This window comes from Meleagris gallopavo, chromosome 4 (genome assembly GCF_000146605.3).
Source record: "Meleagris gallopavo isolate NT-WF06-2002-E0010 breed Aviagen turkey brand Nicholas breeding stock chromosome 4, Turkey_5.1, whole genome shotgun sequence".
NCBI lineage: Eukaryota > Metazoa > Chordata > Aves > Galliformes > Phasianidae > Meleagris > Meleagris gallopavo.
In genome coordinates this window covers 11232625-11247639 of record NC_015014.2, presented here as the reverse complement: position 1 = coordinate 11247639, position 15015 = coordinate 11232625, and the positions used below count along the sequence as shown (strand labels likewise).

Here is a 15015-nt window from a genome sequence, read left to right as displayed (position 1 = left end):
CCTTTTACTACATTTCTCACATGGGTTACAATTCAAAAAAATATCAGGTTTTCATCTGATTGAGAACTTTTCCCTTACTTCCACGTATTTATACAGGAAAATAAGTTTTTAACGGACAGACATTTTTTAATACCTTCTTGTTTATCATTGCAATTTTTTTCCATTGTGTTATGCAAATCTAAGATTTTAAGTTTGCTTTTGGCTAGGAGAACTTTCGTAGTTAAAAATGTCCTTTAATGAGTAGATTAAATATGTTACTGAGCATGAAGGAGAACATTTATAGATCCTCTGTCTAAAAAGTAATGAGCATCGAAGCATGCACATGCATACAGTATGGTTAGTAAGGTCTTAGGAGGCTACAGCAATCTGACAGCGTGGTATGTTCATGTAGACACAACAGCGTGATAAAAGCAATCCAGACATCTGGATCACAGTGATACTATACAAAAACATTTTTGAACAATTCGCATAGTTGCACTTACCCAAATTTCCAATCTTGTCCACCCCTTTCTCCTTGATTCTTTCTCTGCCTCCGCCTTTGTCTTTTATGTTGTTGCAGAATCTCATTTTTCCTTTATGAGTCAACTCCATCTGCTTATGTGTCAGAGTGGCCCTCATGCCACACATCATATTGAGGAATTCTCAAGATGAAGGGCTGTATTCACATCACTACTTCTGTCTCAGCACTGTTTCATGCTTGTCACTGCTCGGCACTCAGCGCCACACTGGCTTGTTTTGTCAATAACCATTTATTTGTTGCTGGAATAGTAGCAACCATTACATCTGACCTCCCTGTTTCATCAATTATGGATAGATTATTGGATGTGAACATCTGCAAAAGCTTGCTGTTGAACTTACCTCCTGGCTGGGATTAGATCAAGTATTAAACTGTTGTTTATTGTCAAGCCAAAACTCTACTGGGAAGCCAGGGAATTCCAAGACTAGCAGACTCCCATCAGCAAGCACCAAAAATTGTTTAGTATTGCCACCGTTTCCCATAAGATCGTGGCCATTTATTATTTACACTTATTACTAGTTGTTATAACATACTTGATAAAAGCTCTTGGCAGGCGTAGTGTTTTCAGCTATTGTCACATCTGTCAGGATGGAAAGGGTACATAAACTGTATTTTCCTCTTATATTGCTGTTAAAGTGTAACAGATGAAGCTTCTTCACTCCAGACTGTTAAGCCATGCTTTATTTTGAAAAAATATGCCAACAGTGGCTGGTTTGGAAAAACATTGTGTTCCTGTACTAAATGAAGATTACAACAACCTTTACTAGGGTAATGTCTTTTGCAGTCAAAATTTTGAATTGTACAATAATTAGATATTTAAATACCTGGCTTTGACATTTGCATAGGTTTTTGCTCTGAACTGGCTTATTTTTTAATTATTATTATTATTTTAATTTTAATAAAATCCTTTTGAGGTGGGCTAAATAACAGAATGATGACTGCAATTCTACAAAAGTTGTAGTTACAGAGAATGAGAATTTCACTGTTAGTGGTCCAGAAGGCCAGAATTAACAACAGTAATACAGAAGCTAATAGCAAAAAAATAAGAATAAGGACAGAAGTTAGCGTTTATTCTATCATCTGTACATTTCCTGGTTTTGAAGTTTGCTTGCAGAAAAACCAAGCATTGAGAGTCAACTCGTGACCTCATGAAATCCAACAGAAAGTAGAAGTGGTTCTGTGGAAATGAAGTTTTTAATGAGTTGTTTTTATTTACTTATCTCCCATTCAGAATTGAAGCAAAACACCTATATTCTGAATGTTATGTAAAGTGTAGAAGAAACGCTTTAGACCAGAAAAGAATCTAGATTCTGTCCTGATAGACTGTTAAGAAATAAGTGAAACATTAATCTATCTCCCCAGGGCTTTAATGCTCCAAGCAAATATAGACAGGAATAACTTGAAGCTAGCATTGCTGTGAAAGTTCATAGAGCATCAAATATTACATTATGTAAAATTATGTAAATATTACACTTGCTTGCCAAGTATAACAGGAGAGAAATGGAAGGAGCAACTATTTTTCCAGCAGTGTCATCCAAGTAGCACCTTAATAATAGCCACCTCTTATCAAAAACCTGTGCTCTAGGGAGAGCAATCCTAGCAATTCAAGGACTACCCCCTCATTCCTCAGCATGGCATCCAGTATTAGTATGTCTTAACTGTGAGCATACAACCTGAATATTATACTACTTCTAGGTGCTCGTTATGCCCAAGCATTTAACAAGGCAAGGGCTGCCATTCGTTTGATGTTTGTGTATTGTTTTCCTGGGATCAATAAGCTCTGCTATAATCAATACATTAAATGAGCAATATAATTTTCTTACTGCTGTTCAACCTCTTGCACACAGCGTTTTGTCCAAACTAAGAATATGTCCAAATTTGTATTGTGAAAATCTTCTTTGTTCTTACTCAGAATTGCCACAGGCATGTACCCACTTGAATTATGGTAATAAGGGCTGCACTGGTATTGAAATGTTATCAAAATGTCATCTAATTCAGTATATTACTGGTTAAGGGGTAAACATTGATCAAAAAAAAAAAAAACCAAACCAGAAAATTAGGGAATTGGGGAAAACGAATTCTTTTAATTTTGATTTTTATTCTTTTATTAAAATGTTGTCCACCTTATGTACAGTAGATGTCATTTTTATAGGAAAAATGGCAGTTTTGAGAGGAAATTTGCATTCTCAACCTCAAAAACATGAAGAAAGTAAAACTGCTCTGATTTTCCTGTAGAATACCTGTGTGTCTATGGATTCTCCTCGTGAGGTTAGTGAAAGTAGTTGCAGTGGAATGGATGCATAGGTCCTTTCTGTTATGCACACTTCAAGCTCCATAAGCTTTGCAGTTTGGCCCCTGTGGTGAATTCAGCATAGTACAGAAGATGGGAAAGGTAACTCTGTGACAGAACCTCTGATTGATTTTTCTCATGATCTACAGCAAATGAATTATCAGAGTTACAGCATGAGCTACTAAAAAGCATCCGTTTTATTTTTAAATATGCATTTATTGGGGAGCTGTGGGACAGAGTTCACTGAACTGGAAAATGCCTATGCATATGACAGTATTGTTTTTTTATTTTCGCTGAATGGTATGGAAAAGATTATTTGGTGACCGTTAGCGTAGTATGTTTTCTTTCTGAAAATATATGGGGTACTAAGTGGTACAAGGCCGGCATTACTTGATTGCATTTTCTATCTTCCAACGTCTATTGTTGGCTCTAGAAAAAAATTTTGTCAGATGCTGCTATCCCAGGCTGGGCCCTGGCCTGCTACTGCAGTGCCTGTCAGAAATGATTAGCTAGTGTTCTCTCTGACTAATGTTGCGGTTGATTGTTTGATTCATGTTCAGGATCTGTAAATGAGGCAGAAGCATCTTTACTGTTCACCAGCCGTGAAATGGCTAAACACTGTTAGATTTTCAGAAATCAAAATAAATGTGTTTCCAATAAAGTTTGACAATAATATCAAGTGCCAAAGCTGAGAGCAGAACTGTGGTTTTGTGTTTTTTAAAGTTACAGTATTATAAATCAATATTATCCCATCGTGTTTTTGTCAGAGTAATGTTTTTACCAAAATGATAAAGTGCTGCCTGTAACATTAATCTTATGTTGACTTGGATAGGCATTCTTTATTCAACATAAATTCATACCTTCAATTTTTACTCTTTCATCCATTATCCCCAGATGTACATATTGAGGTTTAGCAAAGCCTGTGTCCTATTTTGTTAATCTACAGTGTGTAGCAATGAGATGTGTAATGTGTTTCTGTATATACAAAGGAATGCAGGTGTGATAACATCAAGAACAAAATTTTAAAAGGTGAGATTTTGGAAATGGGCAGATCTGAGAGAGTGGATGGTGTTAATGGCATAACCCCAGGAGGGTCACATGGCAGAATGCTGAAATAACGGAAAAGCAAATCTAGGTCTGAGATCTGACTGATGTTTTTCTTGGCTAAGGAGGCAAACGTGTAATTCATCTCTATGTACAGAATTAGTGTGAGAGCTATGCCACAAATAAGATCTACTTTGGGAATTTACCCTTATTTTGCTTTATTTCTGTGCTGTAACAAATTGTAGCCACAGTAGAGTTGCAAAGAAACAGGAGTTGGCTGTTTCTCTAATCAAACTGCTGCTTCCAGAGTAGCTATCCTCCTTCCAGATGCACTCATATGCAACTGCTATGAAAAAGAAAACAAAACAATCATACACTGCTACTTCAGATACTTTAATTTCCATTTTGGAGTGAAAAAAAAAAAAATTTCACCCCTTTTTTTTCCCCAATATACAACGAGATAATAGTGGATGGCACTCTGAACAGTGATCTGTAATATAGAAGATAAAGTTCAAGTCTTCACGCTACCACTCTACCACTTCTTCGAACCCTAGAGAACAAGTTACTGAAACTCAGTCTTCATTTCTGTATTGGATTTTGATTTTCCTTCTTTTTTTTTAAGAGACAGTTTTTATTTTTTGAGACGGTCCTTGTGCATGCTCACAGAGGGCCAAAAACCTAATTTGTGAACATAATTGTTGCAGCTTTAATAGTCTTTATTTTGTTAGTCTTACCTTATTTTTTCTTTCTAAGTCAAACCATACATTATTTTAATTGGTTCAAGTTCATATACCATGAAATTTACGCACACGTTAATTGGAGTATGAAGTACTCTTTGAAACAGTACAGAAATTTTTACAACGATGCTTGAACCTAGCATCATCAGGATAAAACTGTTGCAGGAGCATCTTTTCTCAAAACTCTTGGTACATGGAAAATAAGTAAATAAATAAATATGTTTTGCTCCTTCAGAAACTCTAAATCTCTGCAAACTCTGACTTTTTGAAAAGGAAAATCAGCTAGATTTGTATAATGCCCAAGCCCACTATTTTAAATGTATTTTAATAATACAGATTCTTATGTAGTCCCATTCAGTATTTCTTTACACAATTTTTATTTGCATTTCCTTACCAGGAGAAAAATTACCAAGATGAAATTTTAATGTACAGTATTTACCATTAAATACTGGAGCAGAAGTGTGTTCCCTTAACAAGCAGATATTTGTTCTGCAGTCTAAATCAATTTTTCCATCCTTTGTGTAATGGTAGTTGTATTCCATAAGATCATAAACACAACCAAACTGCACATTCATTATGCATTTTTATGTTTCCAGCACTAGTTATTGACATCTTCCACCTCTTCCTTGAATGATGCTGTCTTCTGCACAGATTGGCCAAAATGAAAGACCTGTTTCTGACCTACATGTGTGTTTAAACACGGATCAGCATTCAAGGGAGCATGTGAATTCCGTGCAAGCTGGATGGTCAGTCTTCCCAATATTTATCCCCTTATCAGAGTACTAGCAGGTGAATGGCCCAGCCATGCCTACTCAGTCTGAACTCTTACCACAAGCATGTCTTTTCTTACATAGTATTCATAGGAATACAAATAGATTAACTGGTTGTTAATATCCCTTGAAAATAAATCAGGACATTTTAGTGTCCACTTAGTGTTTTCAGGCTGTTTACAAATTCCGGTAGCAATCACTGTGTCAATTCCATTGGATTCATCATCATGAAAGATCTGTAATTTTCTTCATTTTAAATGATAATTAAAATTGTACAAGAGTCTCTGGGTGAAATCCTCTAATGTTAACGTATTAATCCAGTGTTTTATTCTGTTCTACATCCTCTTCTTTTCCTATCTTGAATGTTGAAAATGAAGCACAAACCGTAGGTGAGGAGGCCCTTTTTTACATAACCTACATAAATGGTTCCTGGCATAGAGGGGAATTGCTTCTTACCATCACAAATGTGTCTCTTTCTCTGTCCCCACCAAGTACCTGAAGCTGGAGGAGTTATTTGAAATGCAGACCTAGAATATTTTTTCATATGTTTTCTGTCGTAATCTCTCAATATTTCTTTCCCCAAGATGACTTCATTATTTTTATTTAATCTCTGTTTAGAATGATACGTACGATTTTTGAAGATCTTGGATTTTAAATGAATGTTCCTAATTAAAAAAAGAAAAAAGACTTCATTTATTTACTTACTTGCCTCTTGTTAGCAGATGTTGCAGAGATGTAATGAACTGACCTTCTATTTGAGCTGCCCTGGCTATGCCTTTTTCTTGGCTTTCATCTGTACTTTTTAGGTTTTGTGATATGTTTGACAGAAAAAAAGAGTGTAGCAGCCTAAGCCTTGGGCACGTAAGTGCTTTCAGTGCTAGATAGGAACCACTGGAGGCCCTGTGTCCTAGTTTAATAATACAGAGGTTAGTTTGAAGTGGTGGTGATTTTCAGGCCAGCACATAAAGTTTTAGAAACCTGATGCTATCATGGCAGGCTTATTGACATGGGCACTGTTACTTCAGCAAATGTTGCAGGTCCTCTGAGCTAAATGCAGAACCAAGTATTCTTTCTTGGACACCTGCACATTATTGTTCCCAGCCTGGATTATCAGAAGGACAGACTGCAGGCCTTCACAGCTATGCTTATGCATCCAGTTTAGGGTGAGTTCTGAACTGATGTGACAAGTTCATAACAGTAGTGCCTTCACTTTTTTTTGTCATATCATATGCATCAGTAACTCAATTGAGAATGACCTTCAAGTATAGGATGCAGTGCTGATGTACAACATCAGAACACAACTTTGATAAGTACGTGAGGAAAGATAAGGAGTATGCTGTACATTACCAAGCCGCACATTTGGTACACACAGAGCTTCAGTAGCTGAAAAATAACAGCCTTGTCTAGCAATACATCTATGTGTAGTAAAGCTCCTTCAAGAGCTAGGAAAGCTGTGCAGTAGAAACAAAGTAGAAATGGTGACATCCATAGGGTTAGCACACACAAGTTGTATTCTTTTGAACCACGCGCTTTGCCAATGACAGGGGATGCAGTCTTAATAGGAAGGGCCCTATCTTTTACTTCACCATAAATAGGCATCTTGGGGCATGCACGCTACTGTCACGTGTCCCTGTGCATCTCCCATCCGCTTTCAAAGCTGGTAAATGACATTCACTACTCCTTTCTTGGAAATGTGCAAAAAGGATTTCCATAGATAGTCTTTGGAGATCTCCTGTGTTCTCATGTGTGTAATAGGTTGGGTCAAGCAACAAAGAGAGAAGAAGGAAAGAACAGGATTTAATTTCGTATGCATTCTCCCTTCGCCACCATTGGAAATGAAAAGAGAAACTATGCAATACAGGTGATGTCAGTGTTAAATTAAGATCATATGCTTTGTGCAGTGGCTGTAAGCCCTCAGTTATGAGAGAGGACACGAATAAAAGAGTATGTCCCAATATTAACAGGTTGCTAGTGTGCCTGAATAATTAGTCATAAATATAACAAAATTATCGACAGTATTTTAAGTAATCCTTGCTTAAACATGTAAGCTGCAATTTATTCAATTCTTATGCACTTGAATTATACTAAAAAAGTTCTCATACTTTAAAGAAAGAAAAATAAATAAATTGTATTTGAATGTATTTTCTAAAACTCTTTGAATACAAAGGGCATTGTATTAATGTATTGATTCATAGAAATTCATGAAAGCACAGCTTTTTGAAATATTTTAAATTATAAATAAGGAAATTTAAATTGTGAATCTGGTAACATCTCTTCATTTTTTTGCAAAGCTCCAAAACGGAGACATTTAAATACAAGTTTGATCTTTTTAGTTTGTAGTTATTGTGTAGTATCAAACAACTATGAGTGATGATCAGAGACTTGTTTCTATTACAACTAATTAAAAAAAAATACAAATATAGTAAAACTTTAATTTTGCATTTTTTATGAGCACAAGGATTACACGCATATGCACACACACACCCCCACCCCCCAAAAAAAAGAAAAAGAAAAAAAGAAAGAAATCCGTAGCATTGTAGTTATTGGGTTTTATTTTTCTGTTTCACAGATTTTGAACACATCTATAAAAATCTTCACAGCACTGTGTGATTCTGCAGGCCTAAGAAGAGCATATGAAGCTATAGACAAGATCCTGGTAAGGTAGGTTAGCACATCCTTGTCTGGCTGTCACTGCAGATTCATTCAACTGTGAAAGACTTAAATTGTTAGAGGTCTGTCGCTTCCCATTACTGACTGCTTAAATTTTAAGCAGCGCCCTTCTTGCAGTAAGTGACCCTTTCATTGAAAGTTATTTTAGACTCTTACAATTTTTTTTAATGTATGATCCAAAGATTTTTCTGTACCTATAAACAGATTTATACTCCCCCGCCCCCCCTCTCCTATCCCCCATAATTTGAGGGCTTTTTTCTTTTTTTTTTAATTTTTTTTATATTATTTTTTTTCCACAAAATTGGGAAAGGTCTTGCAGAAGAACTGAAATCCAGGCGTATTTTTCAGGCTAAAAAAAGATAGAAAAACGCTAAGAATATAGTATGCTTCATCGCTCTGATACGGTTATTCATATTCTGAACATTCTAGAGAAGCACAGAAGCCACGAAACAGACTTTAAAGATCAGGTCGCATTTTCAAAACTTGTGTAAGCTTAACTGCAAAAGATGTTGTTGCTGGTACGCCAGCTATTGCTATGAGTGACTTTGACATACTTGGCTACCATGATACAGTGAGACAGTAGAATTGAGGTGTCTGAGCTCTCAAGAGTATTCACGAGTTCCCTGAATTTACAAAAAGCAGTAGTCTGGATAAAAAGTGGCCTATGACAGCCAAGAGGGCATACCTAGAAAATGCATATTGATTTCCTTTCTCTGTTTTAGATACTCTGGAATAAAAGCACCTACGTGCATTTAGTATGAAGCCCAGTGGGAGGCCAGTCACAAGCAGTAGACCCAGGACACCAGAGGTTGATATCAGCACCAGTACTGATTAGTACCTTTGTTAACAACCTGGATAATGTGACCAAGTGCACCATCAGCATGCTTGTGGTTAATGTAAAACTGAGGAGAGGTAGATGATATATCACATGGTTGTATCATTCAAACGGATCTAGCCTCTCTGCAGAAAAGGGCTAATTGGAGTCTTGTGAAGCTCAGGAGAGGGAAAAGCAAAGTCCTATACCCTGGAAGGAATATCCCCAGGCACCACCAGTACAGGCTGTGGACTGACTGGAGGGAAAGAAGCTTGGCAGAGAAGAGCCTGGGCTTTCTAGTGAACAAGAGATCATGAGCCAAGTAGCCCAAGAAGCCAGCAATGTCAAGTTATGGCAAAAAGCAACCTGCATTACAGAGAGCATTGCCAGTAGGTCAAGGGACGTGATCCTGCACTTCTACTCAGCACTGGTGAGGTCACCTCAGGAGCATTGTATGTGCTCCATCTCTCAGTGCAAGAGAGACTTGAGCACAGTGGACCAAGACTAGCAAAGGGCTGTAAAGATGATAGACTGGAGCATTTGTCCTGGGAGGAGAGGCTGAGAGAGCTGGGATGCTTCAGCCCGTGGAAGAGAAGGCTCAGAGGGGATTTAATCAGTATCTCTCAAACAGTAGTAAAGAGGACAGAGCTAGGCCCTTTTCAGTGGTACTCGCTGACAGGACAGAAGACAATGATCACAAACTGAAATACATGAGAGTCCACTTAAACGCACACAAAAAAATTATTGTGAGGATGAATGCTGAAACGGGTAGTCTAGAAAGGTTGTTGGATCAAAACAACATTCAAAAATTATTCAAAACCCCCAGGACACAATCTTCTTCTATTTGACCCTGTTCTGAGCCAGGCAGATGGACTTGATATCCACCTCTTCCAAACTTTAACTATTCTGTGGCTCTGTGATCTTTGTCTTAAGCAAGTCCTTCTGTTTAAATGCATTTTTGCTAGTGTTACTCCCTAATAGAAAACATTCTGTAAGACAGGATGACAGCAAACTTAGTTTTCAAAACTCGGCAGCAGTACTTTTCATAAAAAGTCCAGTTCTGCTTGTTCTTCCTTGGTACTTGGAGGAGAAGGCATGAAATAACAGTGTAATACTATGTAGAAAAAGCTAATGTAAAGAGAGGCTATTAAATTTTTAATTTAGAAAAAATATAAGTTTCTGTTTACTTTCATACTAAACTTTTGGTTGATATAGCAAAGAAGTCAATGTCTGGTAAATTTAGAAAATACTGGATGAATGCATGAATAATTACTGTTGGTAGAAGTCTCTAGACTCGATCACTATCTGTTTTGTGGGATTTTTTTAGCCTTACCTAGACTAGACTTGTGCAAGTCATTTTAAATGTGATGGATAATGCCTTTAAAAAAAAAGAGATGATTGTATTTCTCTAGCTTCTGAAACAGTGCATTATAATCTTAATGTCTGTGAGAGTCTGTACTGAAAGCCTTGTGACATATTAGAGAAAGCAGCAGAGTCCTCCCTTATGGCTCAGAAATTGTCTATAGCTTTAGAAATTTCTTTGAAATCTTTGCTACAGATGTTTCCGCAGACTATAGGAAACAGAAAATCTTTATCATCTGCATTTAGGCATGTCATTTTCCAGGGAAATATCTGACATAATAGCATCATGTTCTTGACTTATTCTGCCAGTGTCCACCATGGTAATGACTTCTTGTGGACGCATGATTTATACATCCAATTCAATCACATGAGCAATCCTATAAAAGGTGCATATTTTCATAAAAGTCTAATAGGAGTAAAAATCTCATAGGGCATTTTAGCATGAAACTGGAAAATGAGTTGCTGTAGATGTGTAATCTCTTCTGCTGAAGTCATCATAACTGTTCTGTGGGATCATGAATGACTATATCTTTAGAAAATTGCATTTTATGCATTTAGGAAGGTGATGTCTAAGGAGAGAGAAAGTATATGGCTGTAAAAAATAACATGTCGATTTTTGAAGGAACTATAAAATATTAGATCTTTGAGCAAGAAGACTGTTTATCATGTTATCAGGTCATGTGCAGGATGAAGTGTTTCAGTAATCCTTCTACCATACTTTATATACCTCAAGCTGTAGCTCTTTTAAAAGAACTTCCTTGAAAAAATTGTTGACTGTACCAACTGGCTGCTAGTTGGCATAAGTGAAGTCCTAACTCTGAGAACCATCTTTCTAGTATGTGTCAAATTGATTTCTGCTTGCTTGCAAGATATTATATGCCCTAACAATTTTTATATTTTCTATACACGGAGCATAGATTTTTATTTGAAATATACAAAATGACCAAAAATACATCAAAACATTTCTATCAATTCATGAAATTAAGGAACCCTTTTTACATTTTCTCCTGTCACTGATTCCATTTGCTTTATTACTTTCAGCCTCTACCCCACAAACTTGGTGGCACAATCAACAAACCCCTCAGTGGCTGTTTCATCCCTGCTCTATTTGATTTCTCCACTCTGAGTAAATGATTAAGTTTTCATGCATTGGTTCAACCAAAATCTATGTTCACTCAACCACATCCTTTATTGATTACTTCTACTGCAAACAGTAGGCCAAGTGTGATATACATAATTGGACAGTTGTCAGGGGATGTGGGTGTTAACAGTCCTGTTTTCCCAATTGGAAACTGGAATCACCTTGATACACAAATATTCTGCACTGTTTCATTCTCATTCCTTGGACCGAGGAGTCCTTTTCCTCAGAATATATGTTTTTAACTCTCAAAGGTCTGGTTGAATGGATTTAATGATTGTATCATATAATATGCTCTTCAAGTTGCACCTGTGCACTGCATATAGAAAACTAGAAAAACTGGAATTAATATTTGTCTAACACTTTAACCTTGTCCTTTAACTTATATAAACCATATGCTGGATTTCTGTTGGGATACACTCAATTTTCTCTTCTTTGGAAAAAACATAGGTTAAAAAAGAGGTTTCTAAGTCTAAAATTTAGTAATCTTTTGACATTTGGCATATGTTTTTAGTACATTTAATATTCTCATTAAAATACTTAAATTAGGAAATGGTATCAAATTCAGCTCTGCTGACAACTAAGCTTTACTTGAGAGTGTATACGTGAACGTTTCAAACATGTTAGTTTCCATTGTTTTAGCATCCTTTTATAGGAGTCTGGCCCTTTTCAGTCACTGAAAAATTGTAAATTTGCTGTGATGCTTTACTGTGTTCCCTCTCCAGTGGAAGACTCTACCCAATTATAATTACTTCATTTGATAAGGCAGAAAATTGCAGACTCGTGCTGGATTTTGAAAGCACAGATCACTAATGTGATTTGCAGTAAAAACCAAAATACAGATGAAACCTAGTCAGTCACTTATGGCAGGAATATAACCTGAAAGTGTTTTAAAGTAGAAAATAAATCATAGTTCTTTATCACGTACAGAAATTTCTGTTTCTGTGAGTTTCTTAATTAAGAGACGGCATTTTCTGTCTTGCTTGGTAGCTTGACATTTAACATACTGTAGTCCTAGATTAGTGGCTCAAGTTCATGGCTCATATTGAGGTCAGCTGCAGTAACACTTCAGCCTTAAAGGGAAAAAGAGCATAATGCCTTACTCACAAGGAACCCTAGATGTCTATTATATCTTGTAACCATATGGTAGAGATCTGATGTTGTTAATAAGACCAGCTTTATTAAAAATAATAATAATAATAACATGGAAATCTGCAAGTGTTATTGCCAATCTACATTAGCCAATTTTCAACTTAGATTCAGCTGTGACCCTCAGCTTGCTCTGATCTCACTGGGATTTGGAGGTGACACCTGCAATTCACAGTTTATAGGTTTGCCTGTGTCTTTCCAGCAACCTTTGATCTACCCAGCCAAAGTGCAGTGTTATGTTCACGAAAAGTCATCCCCAGCATTAAGAGACAGCACCATTATAGAGCTGCTGCTGTATTGCCAGGGTTGTGTAGCAAGAAGCAGCGAGGAAAAGCCAAGTTAGGCAAGCTAGCATTCCTGCTTTCTCCCCTTGTCAGGATGTGAGGTCCAATTGTTTTGAAAATATTATCAGCTGATCAGATAGGAAAAAAAAGTAGAGATTTAATAAATGGAAATTCTAAAAACCCTGCAAAATTGTCAACAGCATTTTAACTACTGTCCTTAAAACAGGGCACAGTTTTCTAAAGAACTTTGAGGGTTTTTTATTTCACTCAAAAAGATCTGATTCTGCCTTCAGATGTTCTGCGTGGACTGGTCTCGGCACAGGAAGCTTTGAAGCAACCATCTACAGTCTAAGTTTTACCACAAAGCAGATGAGTCATCATAACATAAACTCAAAGAGGAACGGGGGCATAAATCCTTAGCATTTGGAGGCACCATCTGGGTGAATATTTAATTCTGTCCCTTGTCCTTTGCTTCAGTCAGGGAAAAGTGGCTGAAAGTCTTACGCGCTTGGAAGAATTTAAGAAGGTTGCTGAGAATGCTCATCTAAGCCAAAGTGTGGTGGATGCATGTGTATTGATCGGGAACATTTACAATGAAGGAGTAAGTAAAATATGCCTTAAGTTTTGGGTAAGGTGAACATTTCACACCACATTTAATACATGGGTTATTGTTCTACCATAGGTAAATGGCAAGTCCCAAATTCAGATCAGAAGAACCTTTCAGTATTGTGAAAATTACAGATCCAAATCACAGCTGGGGCCATGCATGCTCTTAAAGAGACATCAGTTAACACAACTGAAATTTTATTATACTTTAAAAGTTGTGCTTTTAAAATATGAATATATATTATATTGCATATTAATATGCAGTTTTTAATCTTAGCTTGACTTCTTCTTTACATTCTCTCAGCCAAATTTATGAAATGGGTGCCAAAGGTTAGTATCGACAGTACAAGGGCTTTCGATTCTTTATGTTCCATCCAACCTGATGGCTCCAATTTGGCCTGTTTAAATCAGAGGATGGGCGGTGACAGACAGTTCTAAGCTAAGGGCAACAAAGAATTACCTTTACTGGGGTCCCTAGGGTCTTTTGAGGTGCCTTATTTCTGAGCCATGTGCCAGTCTCTGAATTTGCTGAGCAGGCTGGACAATGCAGAAATTAGGAAACACTTTTACTAAAGATAGGAATATCCTTTCTAAATCATGCTGTCTATTTCTGAACAGCACCTTAGATGTTACTGGTAAAATGCTGAAATTTTCAGCTTGTATATATGTACGTACACAGGCGTATGCAGTAAACCTCACGCTTTCTAGCTCTTAAGTGTTTCTGTTGGCAAACTTTTTGGCAGAAATTCTGTAATTGTTCTTTATTCATTACTGAGTGCTGATACGCCTAATTTTGCTGTCCTGTTGTATTTAAGCAGGAATTTATCTTCCTTCTTTCCTTTTTTTTTTTTAACGTTTCACACAGCTTTTAACAGTCATACAAATTTTGATCCGCAAAAGCAGTTGATCAAGATCAACAAGTATGAAAGTAGGCTGTACTTCCGGTCTCCACAATGCAGAAGGGAATTCCAATCTTACTATAACAAGTAGAGAGTGACAGTATCAGACATCTCTGAACATAGTTTCAGTCAGGTCAGTTTGTAGCATCAGGGCAGCAGGATTCTTCACAAACTGGAGAACAGGGAGGCACCTTCCATGGAGCAGGCCAGCTATACCTAATTTGAATAATGGACATAATTTGTCTATCGCTGGCAATAGCCAGAACTTGTTCTTTCAATATCAGGTAAGAGATGAACATAATGACTTGCTCACAAGATTTTTTTTCCCTTTGACTTGTTTCTTGACTTCTTTTTTGGTTTATTTTGCTCAGAAAAATATCAAACTTTCTTCTTTGTAGGCCTGAGGTCAAGATTTCCACCACAAATGATCCATTGAGGGGAGAGAGCTATCAGTACAAATAACTTATCTTTTTCCATATAATTACATTCATTTACTATTTTCTTCATTCCTGCTTGGTCAGGAAGTTCAGTTTTTTTTCTAAAATTTACATTTAAAAAAAAATAGCTTTTATACTTTTCTAACTCTTTCAAGATACGTAGGTCACTCTGAAAGTAATGCCTTCTGTTTATTTCCACGGAAACAGCAACAGATATAAAGAGCAAAATAACACTATTGGGTAGAGCAAATTCTCAGCTACAGAACACTATTTTTCACAATAGTCACTACCATTAGTT

The 15015-nt window shown here is 36.7% G+C and overlaps 1 protein-coding gene across 1 annotated transcript in view; it reads left to right on the top strand.

Moving 5' to 3' along the window:
- The window catches only part of TTC29 (tetratricopeptide repeat domain 29), a 120820-nt gene that overhangs the window by 58244 nt on the left and 47561 nt on the right, over nucleotides 1-15015 (top strand). Inside the window, exons 9-10 of the mRNA XM_031553020.1 lie at nucleotides 7928-8019; nucleotides 13253-13376. Coding sequence (XP_031408880.1) covers nucleotides 7928-8019; nucleotides 13253-13376 — 216 coding nt within the window. The remainder of the gene's footprint in view (nucleotides 1-7927; nucleotides 8020-13252; nucleotides 13377-15015) is intronic.